The 25,375-nt window shown below is 40.6% G+C and overlaps 1 protein-coding gene across 2 annotated transcripts in view; it reads right to left on the reverse strand.

Moving 5' to 3' along the window:
- Nucleotides 1-8,962: 8,962 nt before the first annotated feature.
- nt5c1aa (5'-nucleotidase, cytosolic IAa) overlaps nucleotides 8,963-25,375 on the reverse strand; it is a 29,086-nt gene continuing 12,673 nt past the window's right edge. Inside the window, exons 5-8 of one of the 2 annotated variants that reach the window (XR_003694291.1) lie at nucleotides 17,399-17,521; nucleotides 12,168-12,352; nucleotides 11,177-11,602; nucleotides 8,963-11,141 (exon numbers count right to left, since the gene is read on the reverse strand). Coding sequence is in view for 1 of the 2 variants with exons in the window: in XM_028598052.1 (XP_028453853.1) it covers nucleotides 11,246-11,602; nucleotides 12,168-12,352; nucleotides 17,399-17,521 (665 nt within the window). In the remaining variant the exon portion in view is untranslated. Of the gene's footprint in view, nucleotides 11,603-12,167; nucleotides 12,353-17,398; nucleotides 17,522-25,375 lie in introns of both variants that reach the window. The other variant, XM_028598052.1, reaches the window with a different exon arrangement.

Genomic DNA, 25,375 nt, shown 5'->3' on the forward strand with positions numbered 1-25,375 from the left:
CAACAGACAATAATGCAGAGACCGAATGAACACATGACCCAGCCTTTATAGACTCAGGGCCCAGTTGAGCTTAATAAAGGAGATGGCCCTCCTTTGCCCTCCTGTCTGCTGAGGTTGGCCAGGACAACCTTCAAAACAGTGGGAGAGGCGTCACACCCCAAGAAGCCTTAGATTTAGAGGAGTAATTCAAGGATGAGAAACTATTGGCAAAGAGAAGCCAGTGAATTGTGGGGGATAGCACATGACATTTTCTTAATGAAAATCATTGGGAAACAATATAAAACTTAACCACTTCAAAATGCAGATCTGGCCTACAGTCAAGTAGTCAAATTCCTAAATACTTTTCGTTGACCTTTATTGAAAACATCATGAGGTCAAGGAAAGATGTAAAGGAGAGTTCATAAGTAATTAGGAAAAGTGCTCAGAGAATCCAACTTCACGACAAGGCTATGTAATTATGTGATGGCGGATGTTATTATGGTGGGTCTGTCCTGGTGAAACTACAATGTTCTGAAGATGGACTACGAAAACATAATACCAAAATATTACTTCATTACCAAGGTTGGAATTAAAATTAAAAAAAAGGAATGAATGTGGGAGTGGAGAGGATGGAATGGCCTGCCAGCAGTCCTGACCTCAACCCCTACCAAACATAAATTTCCTTACTTTTTGTACTAAGTTTAGTTGGCAAACCTATTTTGGGCTTCATTTAATAAACTTAACCTGTAGTAGTACACAATCGTATGTGTATTGTTTTGATTACAATGTGCAGATTTATGTCTATTTATTTCTATTTCTCACCGTTAATTAACGGCATGGGTTACAGGTTGCCTGAATAAGGCTGAATAACGCTAGTTTTAGCCCTACCAAATGGATATATACCTGGATGAGCCCCCATTTCTCAAAAACTGGCTCAGGGAATGTGACAAGGAGGGAGCCCACGCGAGGTTATACTTAATAAACTCAATTGAACAATGGAGTGTGTAGATGCAAAACCAAAGGCAATGATGCAGGGTGGACGCAAGTTGTAGGAAGGGAGAGACAGCGTAAAAACAAGGGCCAGCCTAAGGGCCCAGGTGAGCTTAACCCTTGTGTTGACTTTGGGTCAAATCGACCCGTTTTCAATTTTTGTTTTATATCGGAAAATATGGGACGTAGAAATAAGCGCTGAAAATGTGTAGAAGAAAATTTTTACAATTAAAAACGTTGTAAAGCAAAAACAAACAAAAAATGGCGTCAAAAACGTCGAAAAAATAAGTTTTTTTTTTCAAGGTTGATGGGAAGGCAACACAAGGGTTAATCAAGCTGACAGCCCTCCTCTGTCATCCTACTGCCTGAGGCTGGCCAGAACAGCCTCCAAGACAGTGGGAATGGCCTCATAGCTATATGGGTACGATCAACAAGGGCTGCCTGTTCCCCTTACCTTTAGGTCCATCCTTTTTAACTAGATTAATTTGATGTTCTGCTATGGTAACTGGGAGGAGGTACTATCTATCTATCAGTGCACAGAAAAATGCATGTCTAAATGTTAGAGTGCAATATAAACATCAGTAAATGAAAACTCATGCTTCCTGTACACATGCTCGTCAACATCAAGACTGGTTCTCAGTTCTGATCAGATGAGTAGTTTTTCCTTAAAATGTGAACATTTATAATTATACTTTAACAAAATGCTCTGCTTTAAACAGCATGGAAAAGGTTCACATGTATGACAGGGTGACATTTTAACTTAAAGTAAGCCTCCAAAGAAAATGTGGCGTCGGGTCCAAAAAAAAAAAGGTTTGAGCCATCCCTGCTGACAGTAGGGAACTGCTTTCAGCTTCAATTAGCGAGTCTGTGTCTGTCTGTCTAATTCCTGTAGCTGTTAGGCGCAAAAAGCCTCCTATCTGTGGCCTAATGTCGCATGTTGCAGCAGAGGTTTTGTTGCCTTGGCATGAAACAAATGAATGGGAAAACATGATTTACTGAAATTTGCCACACAACATCAACTTTCCAAAATCCTGCCTGAGGAAACACACAACTGAAAGTATGATACACTTTTTTTATATTACCTCTTTTAGGACAGCCAGGGCAATTTCTTCCCTAAACTTCAATAAATATTCTTCTTCTTCCATTAGTTATAACTTTGGCTGTTTGCTTTGGTGGACATGCGTTTGAAGGTAAACTGTCCCATTTTCTATTTCCGTCTTCATCTTAGTCCCCCTGCTGTTACGGTTACTCTGAGTCTCAGGGTAGGCTCTGATGGGGAAAAAAAAAACCTGACAAAAAAGATAATATTACTGCATCTGTGAGTCAGTCTGGTTACATTCTCACCCCGTGCTTCTGCCACAGTGGATCTCGACAACTTAAGTGATCCGTCGTCTTTCAGCTGCTTATATTTCCAATGAATGTACCAAAAGGAAAAACATAAGGCAAATGGAGAAAAAAAAACTCCACAGGTAATGCATCCCAGATAATGTTAAATGCCTGTCGGACGTGTAAAGGTATATCATGATGAAAAATGTCTGGTGCACGTGTGCGACATCACATTTCTAAATCATTCAAACTTTTAAAGATTGAAAAGTTTCCCAACACAGCAACAACTGATATATACCGTATAGCTGTGCAATGTCTTAAACATGGTAATTAGGAGAGCGGCAGCTGACTATATTCTATTCATATTTTGTTCATTTTCCAAAGACACTGAAGCAAAACATCTTTTGCACCTAGTTTTGTCAGGCTCACTTGTGTATGACTCCAGTGCTTAATATACAAAATATAATTGAAGAAATTACAGTTGTCACACTGTGCATACGGCTCGCTGCTCCTTTCTTTGAATATTTCCCTTCTGCTGGCAACACCTCTGGGATTCAGCTATACTCAGGGTAAACACATTCATTAGAGGACAGATTCTTTTTAATTCCGCTATGAATAATTGAGGCACAGTATGGAACGCCAAGCAATCATCCTAACAGGATTTGTTTTCATGACATCTGCTTTAATAATTACAACCGATGCCGTTAATGTCATAGTACTAGAGTTTAGATTCTCTGCCCGAGCCCGAGCCCGAGCCCGAACTTGACCGATATTTTCCGCCGCTATCCTCTGGCCAGGCCAGACCGGGCCCTTGATCAAGCATTTGTGTTTTTTTAATCATTACGTTATTAGCTTGATTGGGTGGGGAGAAAGCTATGCCTCTCCAGCTTCTCCCGTAGCTCTGGGTAGTGTGGCCAGTGCGTCGGCATGCAGACCGTGGCGAAGGACAGTATTAATTAGGTGATCGAGACAAGAAAGTCTCCCATATGGTTCCAGGGCTTTGATTATGTTGCTGCCTTGATCTGTTACCCACATTATTTGGCTGAGGGAGATAGGGTCGAGTTTTTTTTTTTTTACGTTTCTTCATTCGGATCCATTTGTGACCCATTCCATTCTGAATAATCAAACAACGCAGTTTACATGCTTCGTCCTTGTTGCATTATTCATTAAAGGTCCCATGGCATGAAAATTTCACTTTGTGAGGTTTTTTTAACATTAATATGCGTTCCCCCAGCCTGCCTATGGTCCCCCAGTGGCTAGAAATGGCGATAGGTGTAAACCGAGCCCTGGGTATCCTGCTCTGCCTTTGAGAAAATGAAAGCTCAGATGGGCTGATCTGGAAAAGAGAAAGGGGAGGTAACCTTGCTCATTATGAGGTCATAAGGAGCAAGGTTACCTCCCCTTTTTCTGCTCTGCCCGCCCAGAGAATTTGGCCCACCCATGAGAGAGAGAGACATCATGGCTTTCGAACGAGCAAAGTGACAGTTGGTCGAGGTCACACCCCCACCCTCCACCTTGCCCCCCCACCTCTCTCCTCCTCAATAGTTACAGACACAGAAATGGCACATCCTAAGGAAAGCTCATTGTGGGACTGGCTCTAGTGGCTGTAATTCTGCACCGAGGCTGAATTTGGGGAAAGACACTTCAGATACAGTATTAGGGGACCACTAAGGTCTATATAAAAGAGAATAAAAGATACAGTATTAGGGGACCACTAAGGTCTATATAAAAGAGACTTCAGATACAGTATTAGGGGACCACTAAGGCCTATATAAAAGCATCCAAAGAGCACCATGTCATGGGACCTTATTCTAATGGGAGATAATTCAATAGATATTTATTGTACAAATGTATGATATTGAATGTACAAAGTCTTTTGGAGATTGGACTCCATCGAATTAATAATATTCTTAAAGGGGTAGGGAATAGGAACATAACCCTCCGATGGAGTCCAGACACTGGTGGCGGTGGCGAAGAGACCAGAGACCAGACCGAAGAGGCAACGGAGCGGTCAGCCGGGAGAAACACGAAGACCGGAGGCGGCAGGGGAGGAGGAGGGCCGAGCGCTTTGCCTGAAACGACAGCTGACAGCACAAGGAGAGAACAGATTTAAAGCAGAGTAGTAAGGCTGTGATTGGCCCTTGAATCTCGTGGCCAAGTCTGATTGGTTTAACTGACAGCGTCACTTCTTGAACAGCTGATTTGATTTAAGAATGAGTAGTGATTGTGTTAATGACATCATCCTGAAAGAATTTGCACTGAGCTTCATTTTCTAAACAGATTTCTGTAGTTACGATAACTCTGAATTGTAGGAGAACGTCAGTTATAACGGCCCACGTATAAAAAAACTTGTCAGGTTTAAATTAGGCTCGGGCTCATATTTGCAGTTAACGTGTCGGGCCGGGCTCGGACACAACGTGCACGGGCTCAGGTAGGGTTAAGGGTCCGACTTAAGCTCTACATAGTACCCTCATTGTCATGCAGCCCATTTTTAGTTTAAAGGAATAGTTTTACATTTTGGGAAATGCCCCTATTTGCATTTGAAAATTAGATAATAATAACGCCCATGTCTGTGTGTATTAACCATAAAGGTCCGACGTTTAGCTTAGTTTAGCATCAATGAATAATTTAAATTCATAATTATCCAAAAGATTTGAATGAATAATGAACAATTCCACTAATCATCAGTTTGTTTTATGTTAATGCTTGTTATTCTTGGTGATAAATTGAATTCACTTTCAGAAACTATTAGAATTGATATCTGAAACCTTGAATGTGAGCTTTGGCCATCTTATCTAGTCCATTTCAAATTGTAGAGCTGATCCAGTGGAGTTGGTTGAAGCAGGCTTGGCTAAGCTCTGCTCATATGTTGCCTTTAGGAAACATCAATCCATCTGATGAAGCCCTGTGAAGCCATCCGTCCTTTTGCTATCTCCCCCTCCAACCAACAAGTCTCTTCCTCCATCCCTTCAGCCCCTCTTGGCGCCCACACTTCTATTCTCTCTATCTCTGAATATCTGGAAGTGCTTAGCAACATGCCTGGCCACGCTGTCAGTTGAGTGCACACATTTCATGTGACACTTCTGCCCTGTGCTGTATGTTTAAATTGCCTCCGGTGTGTGCAGGCAGGTTTGCAAATGCCTTAACACTTTGTGTACATGTGATTGTTGTGTATGAATTTAAATATGAAAGTTTATGAAATGCACACATACTATAAATGTGTTTTTTAATTTATACTTTTTACTTCCTCTTTGCCTTCTCATCCTAATTCCATTGTTATTTCCTGGCTCTCGCACCCTTTTTTTTTCTTAATTCTCTCCCTTTATCTTCTTTCTTCTTCTTTTTCCTCCATGTATACATTACATTCTTCCATCTTTTCCCTTTTTTTCCCTCTCTCTTTCCACCTTTCAACATCTTGGATAAGGTAGCCATGGAAACACAGCCAAAGTGTGTTCGACACACACACACACACACACGTGCGCGCGCGCACACACGCACACAGACTAAAACTTTCGTGTTTCTATCTCTCCCTTTTCTCTCTCTAGGGATAGTCTTAATCTGTTGCTATGGATACAAACATTGGGGGATGAATCCTTCTCCAAGAAACTTTGAAGCACTTAAAAGACATAAGTATGAAAGAGAGAACGTTTTAAGGCGATTGTCCTGGTGGTCAACTTTTAATACCCATTTACTGATTACTACACTCAGATTCAGGTTTATTTTCAAATGTAGCTTTTTCTTTCCGTCTTTCTTTCTTCATTTCATAGATCGTGTCTGGACGGTATGCCAAGATTTGCGAAAGTCTGGCGAGATAGTTAAGGTTAGGCATGGACCCCGAATGGTTAAGGTTCTTATAGGTCGTAGGGCAACGAGTCTCCCGAAAGTTTTCGCAAATCTAGGGTTATCGTGTAGAAGCGACACAATGCGTGCAATGGCGGACGTGGCCGAAATAGTGCTGATCCTTACCTTGTTAACAGAACTTTACATGTTTACAGAAATGTATAGAAATATACTGCTGCACTGACCTGCACTGAACATTTTTAAAATAACTTGCTGTAGATTTTCCAAAGTTGCCGTTAGAAGCCGAGGGCATGGCAGCGGCAATCATATCAAAAGCAATTCCGCCCTGACTGCTGAATGTGAAAAGGTCAATACACATTTCCAGCCTGAGGTAACTGACATGTAAGGAATTACATTTGGAGATAGGTGTTTCGGACCCAGTGGTTTACAATGATTTTTAAAAATAGCACAGAAAGTGCCCAGAAAGGAAGGCTTATGGGGGCTTTATAGTTCTTTGTTTGGAAGTATTGGACAAATGACATGTTTGGCCTTAGCTGAAAAGTCAGGGGTCACCAAAGTGATTACAATTAATCTCGAGGGGCATGTGAGCGTTTGTACCAAATTGAATGGGAATCCATTTAGTAGTTGTCGGGAGATCACTCAAAAAAAACTTCAAGCTCGTGGTGGTGCTAGAGGAAAAGTCAGGGTGAACATCAAAGTCATTACATTCATTCCCTGGTCTCAAATGGCACGGCAATGCATTCAAATGTTCAGATATTTCAGTCTGGACCAAAGTGATGGATCGACAGCCCAACATAGAGCCCCTCTGCTAGCTATGGCTAAAAATATACAAGAAAATGCTGGAAGACATGAATATCAGAAGCTTTTTGTTAATCACGGCAGCTGTTATTTGTTTCTTGATATGAGGTACAACGGCAACTGTGTTCTCACTTGTGGCGGCTGCTATTATTTTGCTGTCAGGCTCCAACACAAAAGCTTAACGCACAAACAAAGACAGATACACATACTAGTATTTTTTGATGATTTCTATATTATATTTATCACATTCCTGGTACCAGCTGCTTCTTATCCAGGCAATCGCAGAATTAATCACTGTTCAGTTACTGCAGTCAAAGACACACACACACACACACACACACACACACACACACACACACACACACACACACACGTTTTGAAGCAGCAGACTATTGATTTTACTAAAGATACTGCTCATTACAAATCTGATGGAGAGTTTGAACAAATTAGCTTAACATGCACAAGCCAGGTTATTAACTCCGCTGACTTCCTTTTCATTTTTATAAAGTGTTACCTTCTAAAAGGTGCTGTCAGCTCAATGCCTGATTAAAAACATTAAAAAAAACGCAGCACTTTGAGAAATGGGACTATTTAAGAACACAAAAAGCTACAGTGCTTGAATGTATAGCAGACCAAAAAAAAAAAGTGTGTTGGAACAGATCGAAAACATTGTGTGGACTGGTCTCCCACTGCAGGTTCCCCTCAGCATCTCTGCCAAGACAGTGAGTCACCCATCATTTCCCTCCACGGGTGCCACTCTACTTTCTAACTGAGCAGAAGGAAAACAACAACTCTTAATTTCTGTGTCTTTGGGGCAAGTGCTGCTTCCCCCTCCATCTGTCTTTACTATTTTAGTCTGATCTTTTTTTTTTTCTCTCACCGTCTTCCTTTATTGTGTTGTTATCCTTCCGTTATAAAGGCTAACTGCAACCCCTGCTCCACCCCTACTCGGACTCTTCTCTGTAGGTCACATCTGGCAGTAAGATAGCTTATATTTGAGCTTATGGTCTGTTACGTGATGTCCCACATTCGGTCATCAATTGCAGTCAGTGGAACGTGTTCCCAAGCTATAAAATAACTCCCCTCTTCACTAACTTTTTATTTCCTATTCCTTGCGCTTGCATGATGGTCCTCCCATCACAATCATATAACCTCTGCTTGGAAGACAAGCCAAGGTATAATGCATGAAATTAAAATATATCCCTTAATGCACCATTTCTTTTTATCTCTTCACTGGAGCACCTTCCAGCATTTATCTACTAACGTGGGTATCTGTAAGAGGCAGAATGCTGGGTTGTTATGGTCATTTGTGTCCCCAGACACCATCTCAATTGGCCATATTAAAGCACAGAGACATTCTCTTTCACTATTCTCCATTCACGCTAATGGTTATTGTCTGTTTATGCAGCCTGCGCATGTGTGTCATTAAGAACTGTGCATTGGCTTTATAGAGTTCGCCAGCTGGCCATCTCTTATCTTTCTGTTGCCAGCAAAACCAACCCACTGTTTTGGAGCTCATCAAATCCACATGAATGTCAATCCCTCAGCATGGCCCGTCGCTGCGGTGGTGTTACAGTAGCAGTATGGCTCCAGGTGGACCACTGGATGTTGGCACTTTCTGGTTTTTATTACCCAGAATGCTGCGAAGTTCCTATTCAGCTGGGAATGATTTGGGAATATTAACACATTTATCATCGTGAACAGGGTGGGTAGTATTACGATTCTGCTCCTTGTGACTTAAACGGGGAAAAAATAAGGAAGGACAGGTGACAAAACGATGAAATAAAAAGAACTTAGGAAGGCAGGGAAGAAAGAAATATGTAAAGTTAAAATTTAATCATTTAAGACAACATTAATATCAATATCAATTGATGATTTCCCAACATTTTTCATCCTCACCAAAATGTGGGCAATGAAGACCAGTTGCTGCTGCAGGTCATTTATCATTCCAGTGCTGCCACTCCATGGTAGAGTGAAGGAGTGCAGAAATTACAGTATGTGTGCATCTTGTTTTGTCAGAGAGGTAATTCAATCTGCAGCTATTTTCATTAATGAGTAAAGCAAGCACTATAATTGACATCTTTATTAGTTTTCATTTACATTTTATTGTTGCAATGCGATTTGTGTTTCATAAGTGTCAATAATGTTGTCATGAACTTGTTGTTAAAATGTTTAAACCTTGCTTCATCTGCAATAATCTATTTCCTAAATGTCCCAGTAAAGTCCAAACTGGCCTGACGAATCCTGCTGAAACCGTATCCTCCGATAACCCAGCCATCATTTGAGGGCAAACGTCCGCCAAAAGACACATCTGTTCAATTATGTGTTTTGACTGTGAAATTAACCATGTGGATTGCTTGTCATGTTTCCGAGCTTCAAGCTCCTCAGACGGCTGATGAGGTGTAACAAAGCATCACGGAATATACACTAGAGGGAAGATTTCCAAGGACTTGCCAGCAGTTACAGAGTGATGTGAAGTTGACATTTTCAAAAGGCCACTGTGGCCTTTTTGTTAATGATAGACAAATTCATGTTCATCGATCACACAGAAGTAAAAAAAGACTGCTGCTTGTTAAATACTTATTGGTGATACATCAGTTGGTGAGGAACCACATCACCCTTCCGAGAGGCTGTAATGCCCTCATATTAGCTACCAGGATGGCTTACTAAACAGAAAGCCTTTTAGGCTGTAATATGCATTATATACTATACGTTGGGAAGCTAAATTGTTGGATGAATCAAACATGGACATTTAAACGTTTGCTTTTCTTCTTTTAATCTCTAGTAAAGCAAATGTGTGGTCTAACATTGGCCCGAGTGAGCGAAGCCATGTCTTTGTACACATCAAGCAGCCATTTTGGGATATTTTAGACCAGAACTGCAATTATTCACTCAACTTGAATCATCCTCAGGTTTACTCAGTTTACTCATTTGCTCAGATTGACTTTAAGACCATTAACATTAGCATGCTAGCATAGTAAAAACATAGCATGCTAACGGTACAGCTGCAACTGAAGGAAATTCAGTTTAGTTAGTTATAGAGGTGTCATGAAGTGAAAGGTTGAAGGTTTATTCAATTTTGAAATGTGACTGGCGCTTCATTAAAGGGGACTCCATATTCCAAGTTGTCGAGATTTTTCTCTCTGGAACAAAGTGGACCCCTGTTAGCAAGGCTATACAAGTTTCTTCACTTTAAGTTTTTTCTGACTTGGACAAACAGAATAATAACATATTCCTATATTCGGTCTTATGAAAACATTTAACATGCTAGGAAACATGCAACCGTTATGGTGCAGCTGTGAGGGTGATGGAAGTTGGTCATGAATCAATCATTGGAGGGGTCCTTTCTTGAAGTGATCGTTGAACTTGAACAATTTTGCCCTGTTGAAACTTACTTCCAAGTTGTTGAGATATATGAGATATTCCCTGGACCAAGATTACGCTGCTGGCATAGCTATAAATAGTGTCTTCATTGAAACTAAAGGCACCCACTGAAAGTTATGGCTGTCTATATTTTGGACTAACAGAATAATAAAATATACTTTTTTCGCTATTACGAAATACATTTAACATGCTAAGAGATGAAACGTATGCATGCTAACGGTATCGTGTGCATCTGAGGCGCAGGAATTGAGTCTATAGCTTTAGAGGTGTTCGGTAATTAACTGAAACTTTTTAAACCTGTGAAGCATTAAAACTCAGGGGATCGCCGCCAAATTCATTAGGTTTCATTCTCTGCACACTATAAATGTCTGTACTGAATTGTATGGCAATCCATCCAACAGTCAAGATATTTTACTCTCGCTAGTGTGGCTGTCTTCATAGAAACTAAGGCACCAACTGAAAAGTATGTTACGTCCCTGTGAAGTCAAACTCTGTAAAAAGTTTGACACTTTAAATTATGACTCTTGTGCTACAGTACATCGCTATCATTTTTAACCTTATAATATCTCTACATTGTGCTTATGACTCATTTATTGCCATCATACATTGCAGTCTTTGTGCTTTACTTAAGTGAAGCCATTCATCCGGTATCCTCCAGCATTCACTGAAGAGGTGTCCTTTTTAATGAAGACAAGTAGTAGTGAGAGAAATAGCAGGTCACCATGGCAAACAAGCACCTTTGAATTTCCCACATAAAGCAAGATCTACTTGTCCACTATCCAGACCTGATCTAACTTATAACATGATGGCATTAAGCTGAGACAGTTGACATTGTGATTGAACAAACTTACAATACAATTGCCATGGAAATTATGCATTTCCACATACAATTCCGTACAAGTTCACTTTTCCAAGCTCTCTGAAACCGCTCAGCTTCACTTTGCTCTTCTCAATGAAGTCCTGCTTCCTACTTCCCAACACTGCTTTTCTGTATGAGATTATGTTTCTGTGCAATGCCGTAGGGCACATGGGCAGCAACGGTGCCCATCTCAGCCGCTCCCTCCACGTGAAACATCTGATCATCAAAGTAGATGTGAGGCCTGATCTTCTCCAGCATGGGGCCCTTCGGTGCCCCTGCAAGGAACAAGGCCTCATCGATCTCCAGGCCCCAGGCCCTGAGTGTCTTCAGTGCCCGGATACCAGAGCTGGCCGCACTACGCGCTGTGACCAAGAATGTTCGGATGGGACAGTCCAGGCGATGGCCTTTAGCGTAAAACTTTTTCTGGAGCTTCCCCAGTGCTTCCAGGAAGCCCTTCAGAGGTCCCTGCCACAGATAAAGAGATTGTGATAAAAAGAGCTGGTGACATTGTGTATCCCCATGTGTTTTAGTGTCCTGTTTTGTGTATTTAACTCCTTGCATAATTACTTGCCTTGTCATGCAACATCTATATGTACATGGAGCACAAGAAAACTTTCATTGAATTAGCACCAATTTAGCACCATTCGTTTTTAAACCTGCACCGCTCAAAGCTAATATTATCAATTGCTAACTGCCTAACAGAACGGTGCACCAACTGGCAGTCTTAATCCCTGCCTTTTGAAACCATTTATCATATAATTTGCATAATGTATTCATAGAATAATCCGTTAATGAAGTGGATTTAATATTGAGAACATCTGCATATCATTTACAGGTGATTGGGTATGCACGTGAATGGCAAGATGGCAGATTATTGTCAAAAGCTTTCGTTTAATTACAAAAACCTTCACCGGTCCTGGGATAGAGTGTAATGCAATCTGTACTGAACATAATATAATAGATCCATGGCAACACATATATTCTGTTCAAGAGAAAATGTCCAAACAGACCTCCAGTGAAAACTACTTACATGATCCAATAGCGTGTCCTCGTTGTCCCTCTCATGTTCAAAGAACTTGTCCAGCCCATGTGCCTTGAAGATGCGCTCAGATTCATCAGAGAAGAGAACAGCATCACCATCAAATGCCACCCTCAGCTGGGACTCTGATACCTCTGTCAGCTTCTCTGTCATGAACATGGTGGCTGCTGCGATGCCTAAACACAAACACAGACGTCAATAAGAATAGGTTGAACCGTTCAACAATAGATTTGTTGAAAGCAATGGTCCTTTACAGTTTACACTTGCCTTTGTTTCACTTCACTGCAATTTACTTTACTTCACTGCGCTTCACTGCGCATCACTTCTTCACTTCACTGCACTTCAGTTTTTCACTTAACACTGCCCTACACTTCACTGCACTTGACTTCACTTCTTTACTTCGTCACTTCTTCACTGCACTTCAGTTTTTCACTTCACTGTGCTTCACTTCTTCACTGCACCTTTCTTTTCTTTACTGCACCTCACTACAACGCACTTCACTGCACATCACATCTTCACTTCAATGCGCTTCACTTCACTGTACCTCACTGTACTGCACTTTACTGTGCTTCATCTACTTCACGGCACTTCCCTTCTTCACTTCACTGCGCTTCAATTCTTTTCTTTACCACTGCCAGGGGCGTCTGACTCGGGGGTGTGGGAAAGGGGACTGAGTAAAGATGCTAGAATGAATAGCTGTGGATGCGGGGAGGGGCCCGTAGAAAATGCCTTTCTACAGGGCCCAGAATTTTGTTCTACGCCCCTGACCACTGCACTTCAATTCTATTCTTCACTGCACTTTACGTTTTCATCTCGCTGCACTTCTCTTTTTTTTACTTCACAGCACTTTACTGAGCTTTACATCCTTCTCTTCTTTACTTCACTGCAATTCACTTTTTTACGTCAATGCACTGCACTTCACTTCTAATTTCTTTTCCTCTTCACTTTACTTGATTTAAATCAAATTCAATAATGTGTGTGTGTGTGTGTGTATGGGTGGGTGGGAAGGGTTGTGCTTCCCACAGAGTCACTGCATTAGTGACATGAAGCATGTAAGTCACATGAAGAATGTCCCCTGAAGTCACCTTGAGAGGTATGTGGTCGTGCTGGGATCATACAGCAGTCCAGTTCATTTCCCCTCAGCCCTCTACACACAGGGACTGTGACACAGCACATGCAATATGTTGTTTTCTAATTCTTGTTAGTAGAAAATCCAGATTTCGAATTAACAAAAACCCTTTGTGTCAACAAGCTAATACAAATCTTGTTTTTCAGTTAGTTTGAAACAGATTGAATCTTTCATTTTGGATTCGCTTTGCAGTTGTTTCCCTTTGGTTTCAACACTACTTGTCACTGGTCTGCTCTATTTCAGTATTAGCTCTTCCTTTTTGACAGCACTCATAATGCAGTATGAAATGTGCTGCACTGAACAAATGTAAACCTTCAGAAGTCCCACAAATTTCACATTGATGTATTCTGTTTTCAGCTCCCTGTCAGCAGAGCATAATAACATCTTGTATTTCTTTGGCAGAGAGCGGCCCATGTTTTGAAATATTGATACATATTCAGAGTCACAGCCAGAGCAAACAGAAAGAGGGAAAATCTTCAATATGTGACTTCAGCATTAGAGAAGATGTCAGTCACTGCTACTAATTATACAAACAGGACAAAAAAAGCATTCAGAACGTTTACTTGCAGCTTGCCGCGCGTGTGAAAGAATTTAATAGCATCGTACTTCTTTCCATTTAAATGAAAGTTTTAAAGGCGGTGTGGAGTTTTATTCCAACTGACAACCACTTCCCAAGACTTTTCAATCATTTCGCCCTTAAAACTGAACGTATAATAACATTATTAATTCTGCAGCTTTATAAAATGGTCAACTGTAATGTTAGGTGCATGTTTAGTAAATGGACTGGAGGAAAATAAAAATCCTTCACCTTACTCCTGCTTGCAAACTTAGGGCTGACATAGAAATACTCCGGTGGTCTCTATGTTAGTTAACGGTAACCCATTGGGTCATGTTGTCATTCATTGAGGTTACCAGGCAACCACCAGAGACTCCAGGTAGTCAAAATAGTCCAGCACATAACCCTCCATAATTTTTACACTTTTGGACAAATTAACCCTCATGTTGTCCTCGGGTCCAATTTGACCCGTTTTCAAAATTTCAAAATCAGAAATCTTTTTTTTTTTTTTCCTTTCTTTCTTTAAATAAAAAAGTACCCAAAAATTAGATGGATTCCATACATTGCTCTTCGCATGTACAATTCATGATGAGTACTTTTATTGAATTTTGGATGTTTTATTCAAGTTTTAGCATTTCAAAAAAATGTAAATGGTTTGAAAACTGTATTCTGGCTAGTCTATGATTATCCATCAATATATGTTCCTCTAATATTAGTCTAAATATTTCAGAATTTCTGCCTTTTAACTAAAAAATTAGGTATAATGTCCTACAAATGAGGATTATTGTCCATGAATTCCAAAAATAAGTGTAATCCTAGTGGTAATAACTTGGTGTTAGTGGTGTTTGGTGGTTGGGTAACAACAGCATCAAAAAAAAAAAAAAAAAAGTAAAACCATAGAAAAAAGGGATAAGAAAGGGATATAAATGTCAGAAAAAGCGTCACAAAGGTGTTCATTTTTACCCGGGAGGACAACAAGTGCACTGTTGACGGGAAGACAACAAAGGTTAAACAAACAACCAGTGGCAGCCAGCCCATAGAGGGCACTAGGGCACTATCCTTCTTGCTCAACGTCAAAATTAAAAGTTAATTTTCATGGATTCATTATTTCCCTTCCAGTTTAAATTTGTGGGGTCAATGAGTAGCTTACAATGCATTTTCTACAATGAAATTGAATCAAAAACCTACCACTGCAATGCAAAAGACATTTTCCATTGTGGAGGTTGCTGGCAACAGAACTGCCAAGCTGAGCCAGCAAGGAGAGGAAAGCCTGGTCTTACAAATGTGCAGGGATTGGACAGGATTTAGAGCACTCAGGCTGAGCATCCTCCACTTCCACATACAAAATCCTCTACGCCCAATATCTCGCCCGTAGTGTTTTGATGGGATATCGACAGCTTACGTGTGAACGTTAACTGAAACAATCAAATCCCCTAAACAAAATCTGTCACCATCTGATAAACTTGTAGTCAAACAACTTGGACTGGATTAAAGTAACGTTACAATTGGCCAGGAAACCGGTGACAGAGGTAAAGAATACAATCCATAGTTTTGTAACAGGTTGTTTTTAAAAATGTCTGCCTGTTGTGATGTTCAGGCAACATTATGCTGTCCTTGCCTCCTTTTTCCATATCAAAGGAACAGACCAAGGCTGGATAAATACTGGTGTAAATGACCTAAAGCCCCATTTCTAAAATAACAATTAAAAAAAATTAAAAAACAATATCCCACATTGAAAAGTCTATGAAATTGGCCATGTGTGGGAATGTATATATTCCAAGTAAACATGTGGAAGAAAACTAAATGCTTGTTTAACTGTGTTCAGTTCCGTATAAAAAATGTGTCATTCATTATCTTAAAAAAATGTTTTTGTGGTTATTGATAGGAATCAAATAGGGAACATATGAACTGTTCTGTCTGTCTACATTATATTGACAAACTATTTTCTCAGGGTTGCATCTTATATTTTTCACCAGTCGCATTTTCTTTAAGACTGCAAGGAAAGCTCGGGCCTCCCCTAATAGGTCAAAAAATGAATGGTCAAATATGTACTATTGTGTTAACATGTTATTGACTACAAATAAGTTAGATCACGTTAATCTCAAAGACGAGTTAGTTCAGCTACATATAGCAGGTCGACTGTCTCGATTTCCTTCTCATACGTTCCCATAGAGTCACAGTGCATTTCCTCGTTGAAGCCTGGCGTCCATTGACTTCAATGGGACTGGTGCTTTGAACAGTTTTTTTCAGTGCTTCGAAACTAGACGGTTATTGAATAAATGCTGCGACTATGTCCCGCCCACGGACGCTCAGCGTCTCTGGGGGTGAACGGAGGAGTCGGCTGGCCTGGACTGCTCTGTCAAAAGCCTTCATCTCCTTTTGATTGACAGTGTAGTCAAAGGACAAACTGCAGCAACCTATTTCTTGGTATTTGCTTGGCGAAATTGCTTGCCAATTTTCATCATACATTTCATACTATTATACACCACATTCCTTGTTTCAGTTTAACCTAATTCCCACATTTGCTTCTTCGAGTTTAATATTGTATCGTTAGATCGTTTGTTCATTCATTCATACAGTATGCTAGGCTAGTGTTGTAGGGGTGAACTAGCCAGCTAGCAAACAGCAAACGATGGCATACAATGCTAATATTGTCCACGTGATTTTGGCCGAAAATGTGCTTCCCCTCTTTGAAAGACCAGCAGCCGCCACTGATTTCCACCCAGTCTCAGGGCAGTTTGTGAAGCAGAAAGTCCGCTTAATTTGTTGGCATAGCCCGCCCTGAAATAAATCCCACCAGCCACCACTTCAACATATAAAGTGTTAATAAGTAAAATTTAGAGGTAAAGGCTGATTTTTATAACTTTGTACAGAGCCAGGGTGTTTCTGTCTTTATGCTAAGCTAAGCTAACTGGATGCTGACTATCAAAAATCAATCTTCACATCTAACTTTTAAGCAAGAAAGCAATTAAGCGTATAAGATCAACATGCATACCGAAAGATCAGTAACAACGTTTTCTATATTAACAATACATCCTGATTGTGGTCCAAAATAAAACATGTTAAGACAAAAACTGCGACAGTGTGCTTCAAAGTCTACTGGTGCAATGTACCGGTATTCCAAATCATATGACTATTTGGTTTTGCTGTACATCTCCTTTCATTCTAAAGTAACACAGATATATGAGCTTGCTTTTGTGTGTGTGTGTGTGTGTGTGTGTGTGTGTGTGTGTGTGTGTGTGTGTGTGTGTGTGTGTGTATTCATGGGGTCCAAAAACCGGGAATACAGTAATCTTATGCACAGCTTTGTGGGGCCAAAATGCTGGACTCCACAACTTTAAAGGGCTGTTTGAGGGTTAAGACTTGGTTTTAGGATTAGGGTTAGAATTAGGTTACGGTTAGGTTGAGGGTAAGGGTTAAGGTTAGGCATTTAGTTGTGATGGTTAAGGTTAGGGTAAGGGGCTAGGGAATGCATTATGTCAATTACGGGTCCCCACAAAGATGTGTGTGTGTGTGTGTGTGTGTGTGTGTGTGTACCTTCAGCCAGCGCCTCCCGGACCTTGTCAGCGTCAGCAGACAGGTACAGGTTGGTGTGCCAGGCCTTTAGGTAGCCAATTGGACTGCTTCCTCCCGTCATACAAAACCTCTCAATAAACAAGTCTGGGGACAAGAACAACACACAGCAACATGGCTTTTAGTTTCAGTACATCTTCAAATGTCAACATACCGTACAGTGGCAGCATTGCAGACACATTACAATATTCAGTGGTGGAATGCAACAAAGTACATTTACTCCAGTACTGTACTTAAGTACAAATTTGAGGTACGTGCTTTACTTGAGTCTTTTATTATCATAGCACTTTCTACTTCTACTCCACTGCATTTCAGAGAGAAATATTGTACTTTTTACTAGATTAATTGGACAGCTTTAGTTACTGGTTACTTCACACAATAAGGTTTTTGCAAACAAAACATGTATTTTATAAAATGTTTTATTAAACTACCCAACAATATACCTACAAGTACAGCTGAAATAATTAGCCCATTAAACACTTGACAGAACAGTTGTTGATAGTTTCCAGTTCCTGCAATGTGAGGATTTTTCTGTATAGGGTTCTTTTACTTTTATTATTTTAGGTACATTTCAGGATCTGAATACTTCTTCCACCACTGACAATAATGATACATGTATTTGTATCCTTACAGACAGTGAGATAGAAAAATACTTGTTTTTGCCCGTAGCTGTAGCTTGGTCAAAGAGTTTGTGATAAGCAATTTCGAGAGTCACAGGGGTTGAAGTGAAGGGGAGATGGGGACTAGGGACAGAGTGAGAGGATAAACTTACAAGCACTTAAAAGTTGAAGAGGGTCCAAAGAGTGGGTTACCTAGAAGGCCGAAGAAGGGACTGCAAGAAGGGCATGGTGGTAGAGTGTCTGTGTATGTTTAGACTGAGGCAGTCTTTTAATTCATTCCTGATGACTGATCCAAAGAGCAGTGGAGAGACGGTATGGGGAGAACGAGAGGAGACTGATATGAGGCAGGGGCAGAGCCAGATGTTGTAAACATTCGGGGCTCAGCCCAAAACTAGGTGGCACATCCTCCTTCAAGGAGATATTTTAATCCCCATATTGTGGCAGCTATTTGCACTATTTTACAAGCAATAATAATAATATATATAGAAATAATAGAATGCCTAAAAACCTGTAAACCATTTGCTAAAACATGATAGTTGCAAAGGAAAAACAATATAGGATTATCATCAAGTGAACATGTCTGTAAAGAACCCATTTTCAATCAGATATTTGGAGGTGAGAGGTCAAGGGACCCCTTTGAAAAATGGCCAGGCCATATTTCCCCTCGACAAAATATAGCTTTATCAAATAACGCTCCAAATAACTTTGGAGCGTTATTTTGTTTCATATGACACCAATATCTAGCTTTACTCTAGCTTTAAAACAGAACCCACTACAGCCTCTGAAAGGCTAACCCCCCCACCCCTGATATGATGTAATTAAATCTATGATTGCAGAGCTGAATGAGCTGATATTTATGAAAGAAAAGAGTGAACGGGCACAGGAGGAGTAAAGTGATAGACTAATGTTGGGATGGAGATGTGATAAAAATGAGTTTAAGAAGAGTGTAGGGTTGTAATAGAATAAGAATAGGTGGGTGACACCCGAGATAGATGGAGATTTAATGGAAGAGAAGGTTAGTGTGGGTGGCAGATTGATGTGCTTATTATGAAAAGAGAGACGGCAAGGTTAAGGCATCTATTTAAAGCTGCACTAGGCAAGAAACCTGTCTTAGACTTTTTCCACATTGAAGAGTGACTCCAGAAATTTAGTATTGCACATCCATAGAGATGAGGGACTTGTAAATAAAAGAAGGGTCAAAAGAATATGCGGCAGAAGTTGAGATTTCCAGACTATAAGTTCTTAGTTTGAGTCACACACCATAGCTGGATCCAGTATTTCCCATAATGCAACCAACAGGATATTTTCAATAGACCCCCTCCCCACCTGGTAAATACCCTTGTTTTTCAAACTCTGCAACCTCGGTTTGTAAGGTGACATGTCATTTCTCCGACACTCCATTGTTCCGACCTCTCAAAAACCCAAAAAATTCCCTTTGGTCCTACAGCCCACTAGTCTGACCTCCACCAGCAATATTACGAATCCCACTATGGCCACGCCAAGACCTGCCCTTCAATAGCATTTATTGGCCAGGCGTCCATACCACGCAAGGTAACGTAACCCTAGTTGCACAGGCCCTATCCCCTGACCAATCGGCTGTCCTAACCTTAACCATTTGAGGTCAAATGCCTAACCTCAACCAATCGAGCTGCTTCGTAGAGCAGGTCTTGGCCTGGCCATAGTGGGATTCGTAATTTGGCCACCAGCGGGACATCGGACTAGTGGGCTGTAGGACTAAAGGGAGTTTTTCGGGTTATTGAGAGGTTGGAACAATGGAGCGTTGGAGAAATGGGCAGTCCCCGGTTTGTAACACGTGTCCAAGCCCAAGCTAAGGTAACCTTGATGACGTCACTATGACATCACCAGATTTTTTTCAGATATGAGATTAGCTCTCTCGACGAAGAGAAGACATATCACTGTTTTCACAGGCTGAGTAGTACTAATCATGACTAATGAAGTTATCTTTTTATGTAAATATTTTTAATTTATTAAGCCAGCTGAAGGTGATACGTTTTTTGCCTTCCTTTCACACCCAAAAACAAAGCTAACACAGGGAAGTAAAGTCGCTTCCTGTCGCCTTACTTTCTCTGTAATCACTCATTTTAACTGTCAATCCATTCATTAAGCTGTATGTTCATTTTGTGACGGACAATTAAATTTGAGATGTCGACGTATCTGTTCACCAGTGCAGGAATTACAGTTTGCACGAGTTAGCAGGTATAATTACTATCTCCTGACCAGATGTTGGTTTGTGAAGCACAGCTTTGTAGTTTTTCAACTGACAGAAGATAAAGACAAAGAGCTGTAGCTATTGATTTCGTGTGTGGGCAGAGGTCTTTTTGAAAATTTAGCATGAAACTGGTTGGAAATTGTCTCTGTGACAGTGTATGACTTTCACTTTTGCTCCTCGTTTTCCTTTTCTTTCTGTTTTTTTTTTTTTTTTTGTAGTGATTGAACCAAGCTTTTATATTTGTGGTTTTGGACACTAGGTATCTTGTACCTTTTTCTAAATTTCAGACACAGTAAGGTGCAGATCACTGTAAGCTTCAATGCTAATCCCTCAAAAATAACTCTTCCGTAGCACACCATGCTTCATTCACCAAAATTTTTTAGCAATTTTGCCATCAATAGGTAGCCTGGGAAAACCCTGACGAACGAAAGATTTGCTCTGCATGTCATTCTCAGTTACAAGTGAGAAGGGTCTGGTGTCAACCAGGCTAATCAATAGGGTGATTTCCTCACCAGCCATTTATTGAAACAGAAAACAAATGTAGGTTCTAGGTTGTCACATGAGCCACTGTCTGAGGACATGTTTTTGGTTACCATATTTTGATTTGCAGAAGTGCAAAGTTGTGTAGTGCAGTTTTTAGTAAGACTTGTGCAAACAAAGACAGACTTCTCAGAGAGAGAAACAGAGTTCAAAGAACCAAATGTCCTCGGCAGATTTCCTAAATGGTTTATTTAGCTTTGTACTCGGGCCCTGGTGAGTTTGGCCCCCGCACTTCGCTGTACCTAATCATTTCAAACCTCCCAGGAGTCCCCTGCCTATTAGACCGATGCTGGAGCGTGGGACTCACTCGATGGAAAATGTCCTCACTATTGATGTCTTTGTATCTTTTTTCCCTCCTTGTAAAAATGTTTTCATATCATCTAGCTTTGTATGATTTATTTGCTTGTTCAAAAGATCTAAAACATGGTAATAGGAAAGCAGGAAATCAGCAGGACTGCAGAGACACTGCTGTCGCATCAAAAAATGAGCAGCTTCAGTGTACAGTTTAACACTGTACACTCATAGCAGCTTGGTATATATCCATGTGGGATCTTATGCATATTGTAGGCATATATGAGGTCATGTAGTGGCTCCAATTTTTGATTTCCTTAGAGAACAATAATGTCATCTAATGAAATCTCAATTTGCTGGACACAGGGCACATTATAGGACCTGCCAGACATATTGGCCCTTGGGTCCTTCTATGTCGTATGCATGCATAGTAGATGACTAAAATTACATATCTCTGTCATAGGATATTGTTCCCACCTGCTTCAAGACAGCCACCATTGTCTCCTAAAAAGTCTGCAATATCCAGTCCAAATGACTCACACATCTTGAAAATAACAACACCTACATCAAAATGTTTGTTGATTTCAGCTTAGTATTCAACTACATGTGAAAGCTGCCTTTCTTCCTTTTCAATAGACCCTGTTCTCAAAACATTTTTTGTCTGCTTAATCCATAATTCCAGTATAATGTTTCAGTTTTGTCCATAAATGATCATTTAATGTGTGTTAAAATAACATATGCCTGTGATGTGGGGGTAGATCAGCTGCTCACCAGCTCAATCAAGGAGAGTGCATGCAGGTTTGCCTGATTAGGTCCCCTCAGCAGGGAGGGTGTTAAGGTACCTGTTAAGGTGTAGGAGAATAAGTAACATAGTTCTGCAGTTAATGACATTTTTTATAATATCTGGGGTGCCTATTGTTGGGGTTGCATATATACAATATATATATGGATGTCAGCTGTATCTGATGTATGTAAATGTAATGGTATCTCTTTCAGTTTAGCTCACCCTATACTTACCTGTGCAGGTGGTAGGTTCCAATTCGGCCAGGCTCAGATTTGAAAGTGTTTTCAGAACTAGGAAGAAAGAGGAAGGACTTGGCAGCTTGCTGTGAGGTTGCAGTTGTACGTGTTTGTTATTTTGCCTCAGTTAAATTTAGGTTTTTTTTGTGTTTCATTTCGTGCCCTTTGTTTGATATGTCTTTCTTTTTCTTAATAAACACCACAGTTTTTGCACTTAACCAGTTTTCTGTCCAGCTGCACCAAAATCCCTGTGTAAAAGTTTTTGGTACCCCACCACTTTATCGGCCTTCGTATGGATTGGTAGTGGTGTCCCCAATGAAACTGATTGGCAAACCTGGCACTCTGGGCTTGAGTACCACACTCTGCAACTGGATATTGGACTTCCACACAAACAGAACCCAGTCAGTTTGTATTGGCAGCCCCACCTCCTCCACTCTAGTGTTGAACATTGGAGCCCCCCAGGGCTGTGTGCTCAGCCCACTCCTGTTCACGCTGTACACTCACGACTGCAACCCCTGACATGGAGAGAACTCAGTTGTGAAATGTGTGGATGACACCACCATCATCAGCCAGATTACAAACGATGATAATAATTCACATCAGGACCCTATCTCTTAAACAATTACATTCAACGAATCTGCATTCTCAGTTACATTTTGAAGGAAACTTATTTTTTCAGTGACTGGCGCACTGGTCGCTGTTTTAAACCTGTGGTTAACATTGTGAATTGGAAAAAAACTACTTTAGTAAAGTTTAGTAAAGGTTATGGCTTGGATTAAAATAAGTATGTTTGTTACATAATTTACAGTAAGTTACGTACGTAAGATATGTACATTAAGTACATTACATATTTGACATCAGATAAGTATGTTGAAACGTATCCAAGTCAATGCTGAGGTTTGGTTTCACACGGGACATCAACAGTGGTCTCCTGGGTTAAAGTCCTGTTTGTTTGACCCATACTTCCACCCAGACTTCCTCCCTACGCAGACATTGATTAGAAATGTATTTGTAATACGTCAAAGACAAACATAATTCTGGACAAAATATGTTGTCCTCACAATTTAATTGAGAATGGAGTTTCGTTGAATGGGAACATAATTTAGAAGCGATATCTGGATGAAAACATAAATCTTGCAGAGTGGTGCACAGGGAACAACCTACTGCTCAATGTTAGCAAAACCAAGGAGCTAATTATTGGTTGATTTTAGGAAAAAGGAGGCAAAGACCCACACCCCTGTCTACATGAGTGGTTAGCATGTGAACATTTTTAGATTTCTTGGAATCAGCTTCAAAGAGAAACAGCTTTTTCTATTAAGGTGCTCATATTATGCTCATTTTCAGGTTCATAATTGTATTTAGAGGTTGTACCGGAAGAGGTTCACATGGTTTACTTTTCAAAAAACACCATATATTTGTTGTACTGCACATTGCTGCCGCTCCTCTTTTTACCCTGTGTGTTGAGTTCTTGTTTTAGCTAGAGAGTGAGACATCTCACTTCTGTTCCATCTTTGTTGGGAGTCAGACATGCGCAGTAGCTAGGTAAGGACTACTAGCCATTCAGAAGCAGAGTATGAGGGCGTGTCACGCTAGCAGCTAGGTGAGCATTATAAGGTGTGTTACAAGTGTTGAAGTAAAGGCTGGACTACAATAGAGCTGTTTGGTGCAGTTTGTGAACAGTGTTTTCTGTTGGAGATGGTAAGTCCCTTTGGGGTGGACTTTGGGCTTTTCACTTTGTAAACCCATAACATGCACAAAAAATATATATAACACAACAAAGGAATGGGAAAAAGCCAAAAAGCATAATATGAGCACTTTAGGGATAGCAATATTACTATGCCAAGTCCTTGACGACTTTTACAGAGGAGCAATAGAAAGCATCCTAACTGGAAACCTTATAAATTGGCATGGTTTGTGCACAGGAGGGCTGTGCCACAGGTGATTAAAACATCACTGGTACCTATCTACCGAGCATCTGTGATATCAGTGAGGCGAGGTTCCTATGCAGACCCCAAAGGAGACTAAAAGACAATACCCACCCCAGACACAGCCTGTTTACCCTGCTGCCATCTGGAAACTACACAGCAGCTTCTTTCCTCAGACTGAGATTCCTTAACTCATCCTCCGTGCTCCACTAATTAAAAATGGTTTGGTTTTGTTGCTATCTTGTGTAACATAAAGGGACTACATAAAATGTGCAATAAAATGACAATAAATGCACCTTGAAACCTTGAAAAAGTGCCGGCACCTATGTTGTTGTTGCTAACTTTATAGTTGCGCCCAGTCATCCAAATGCAAGGAAAGAAACGGTATACCTCATCCTGCAGCTGTTAGAAATAGCTACTGTAAGCATGTGATGAGAGTTAAATTAGTGTTTGAATGTTTCTCTGAGGTGCCCACATCCAGTATCAAATGTCAAAAGCTAACGAGCAAGGAAATGTTTCTTTCTCAATTATTTTTTTATGACTTTGTCACCCGTGGAGACCCTTAGCTAGCCAACGCTGCAGTAATGATATTCAACAAACGCTTATCTCTGTGACATCAGAGAAGCCATGTTTTCCTTTGGTTCTGTAGAAAAGGTCAGAGGTCTTATGGGTTCGGCCTCCTCCTGCAGAGAGCCGCCAGAGAGATCAAACATGGAAGCATCTGGAAGGCCGTGCGTTGCTTTGGTGGCTTCGCTCAGACCTGTTTTTGTTTTGGGCCTCTTGGATTATTCTTACATCCCGAAGGACATAAAGTTGAACTCGCCCCGGCCTGAAGCTCCGAGGACATGAAAACATTTGAGGAGCTGAACAGGAAGTGGTCTGTGAAGAAGATGTCATCACAGGGTCTGATATTTCCCTGGGAAGGATCCTGTCAGTCAGCTGTTCATACACTTTGTCTCACAGCTCAGCTTGTGTAAGCGACAGTATCCTATCTCATTACACCAATATCTTAACATCCTATAGTCCTGATTTAAAAAAAAAAAATCTTATTAAATGTACTCCTATATATCATTTCATTCACAATCTATTCATGCACAGTTTCAGTTTGGCTACATGGATGGGGAGATAATGGTGTCAAAATTGTATGTGTCTTTGTGGGTGCTTGAAATCTGATATCTTACTAACCTATCAATGTTCTGTTACCCCACGAAAAGAAGCTATTTAAAGCTACTATTCTGCTTCGCACATTCTAGTTCCAATGAGGGTCGCCAAACTCGTACATTTTCAAATTCTATATCGGGGCTTTTACCTCGTG

The sequence above is a fragment of the Perca flavescens genome, chromosome 14 (assembly GCF_004354835.1).
Source record: "Perca flavescens isolate YP-PL-M2 chromosome 14, PFLA_1.0, whole genome shotgun sequence".
NCBI lineage: Eukaryota > Metazoa > Chordata > Actinopteri > Perciformes > Percidae > Perca > Perca flavescens.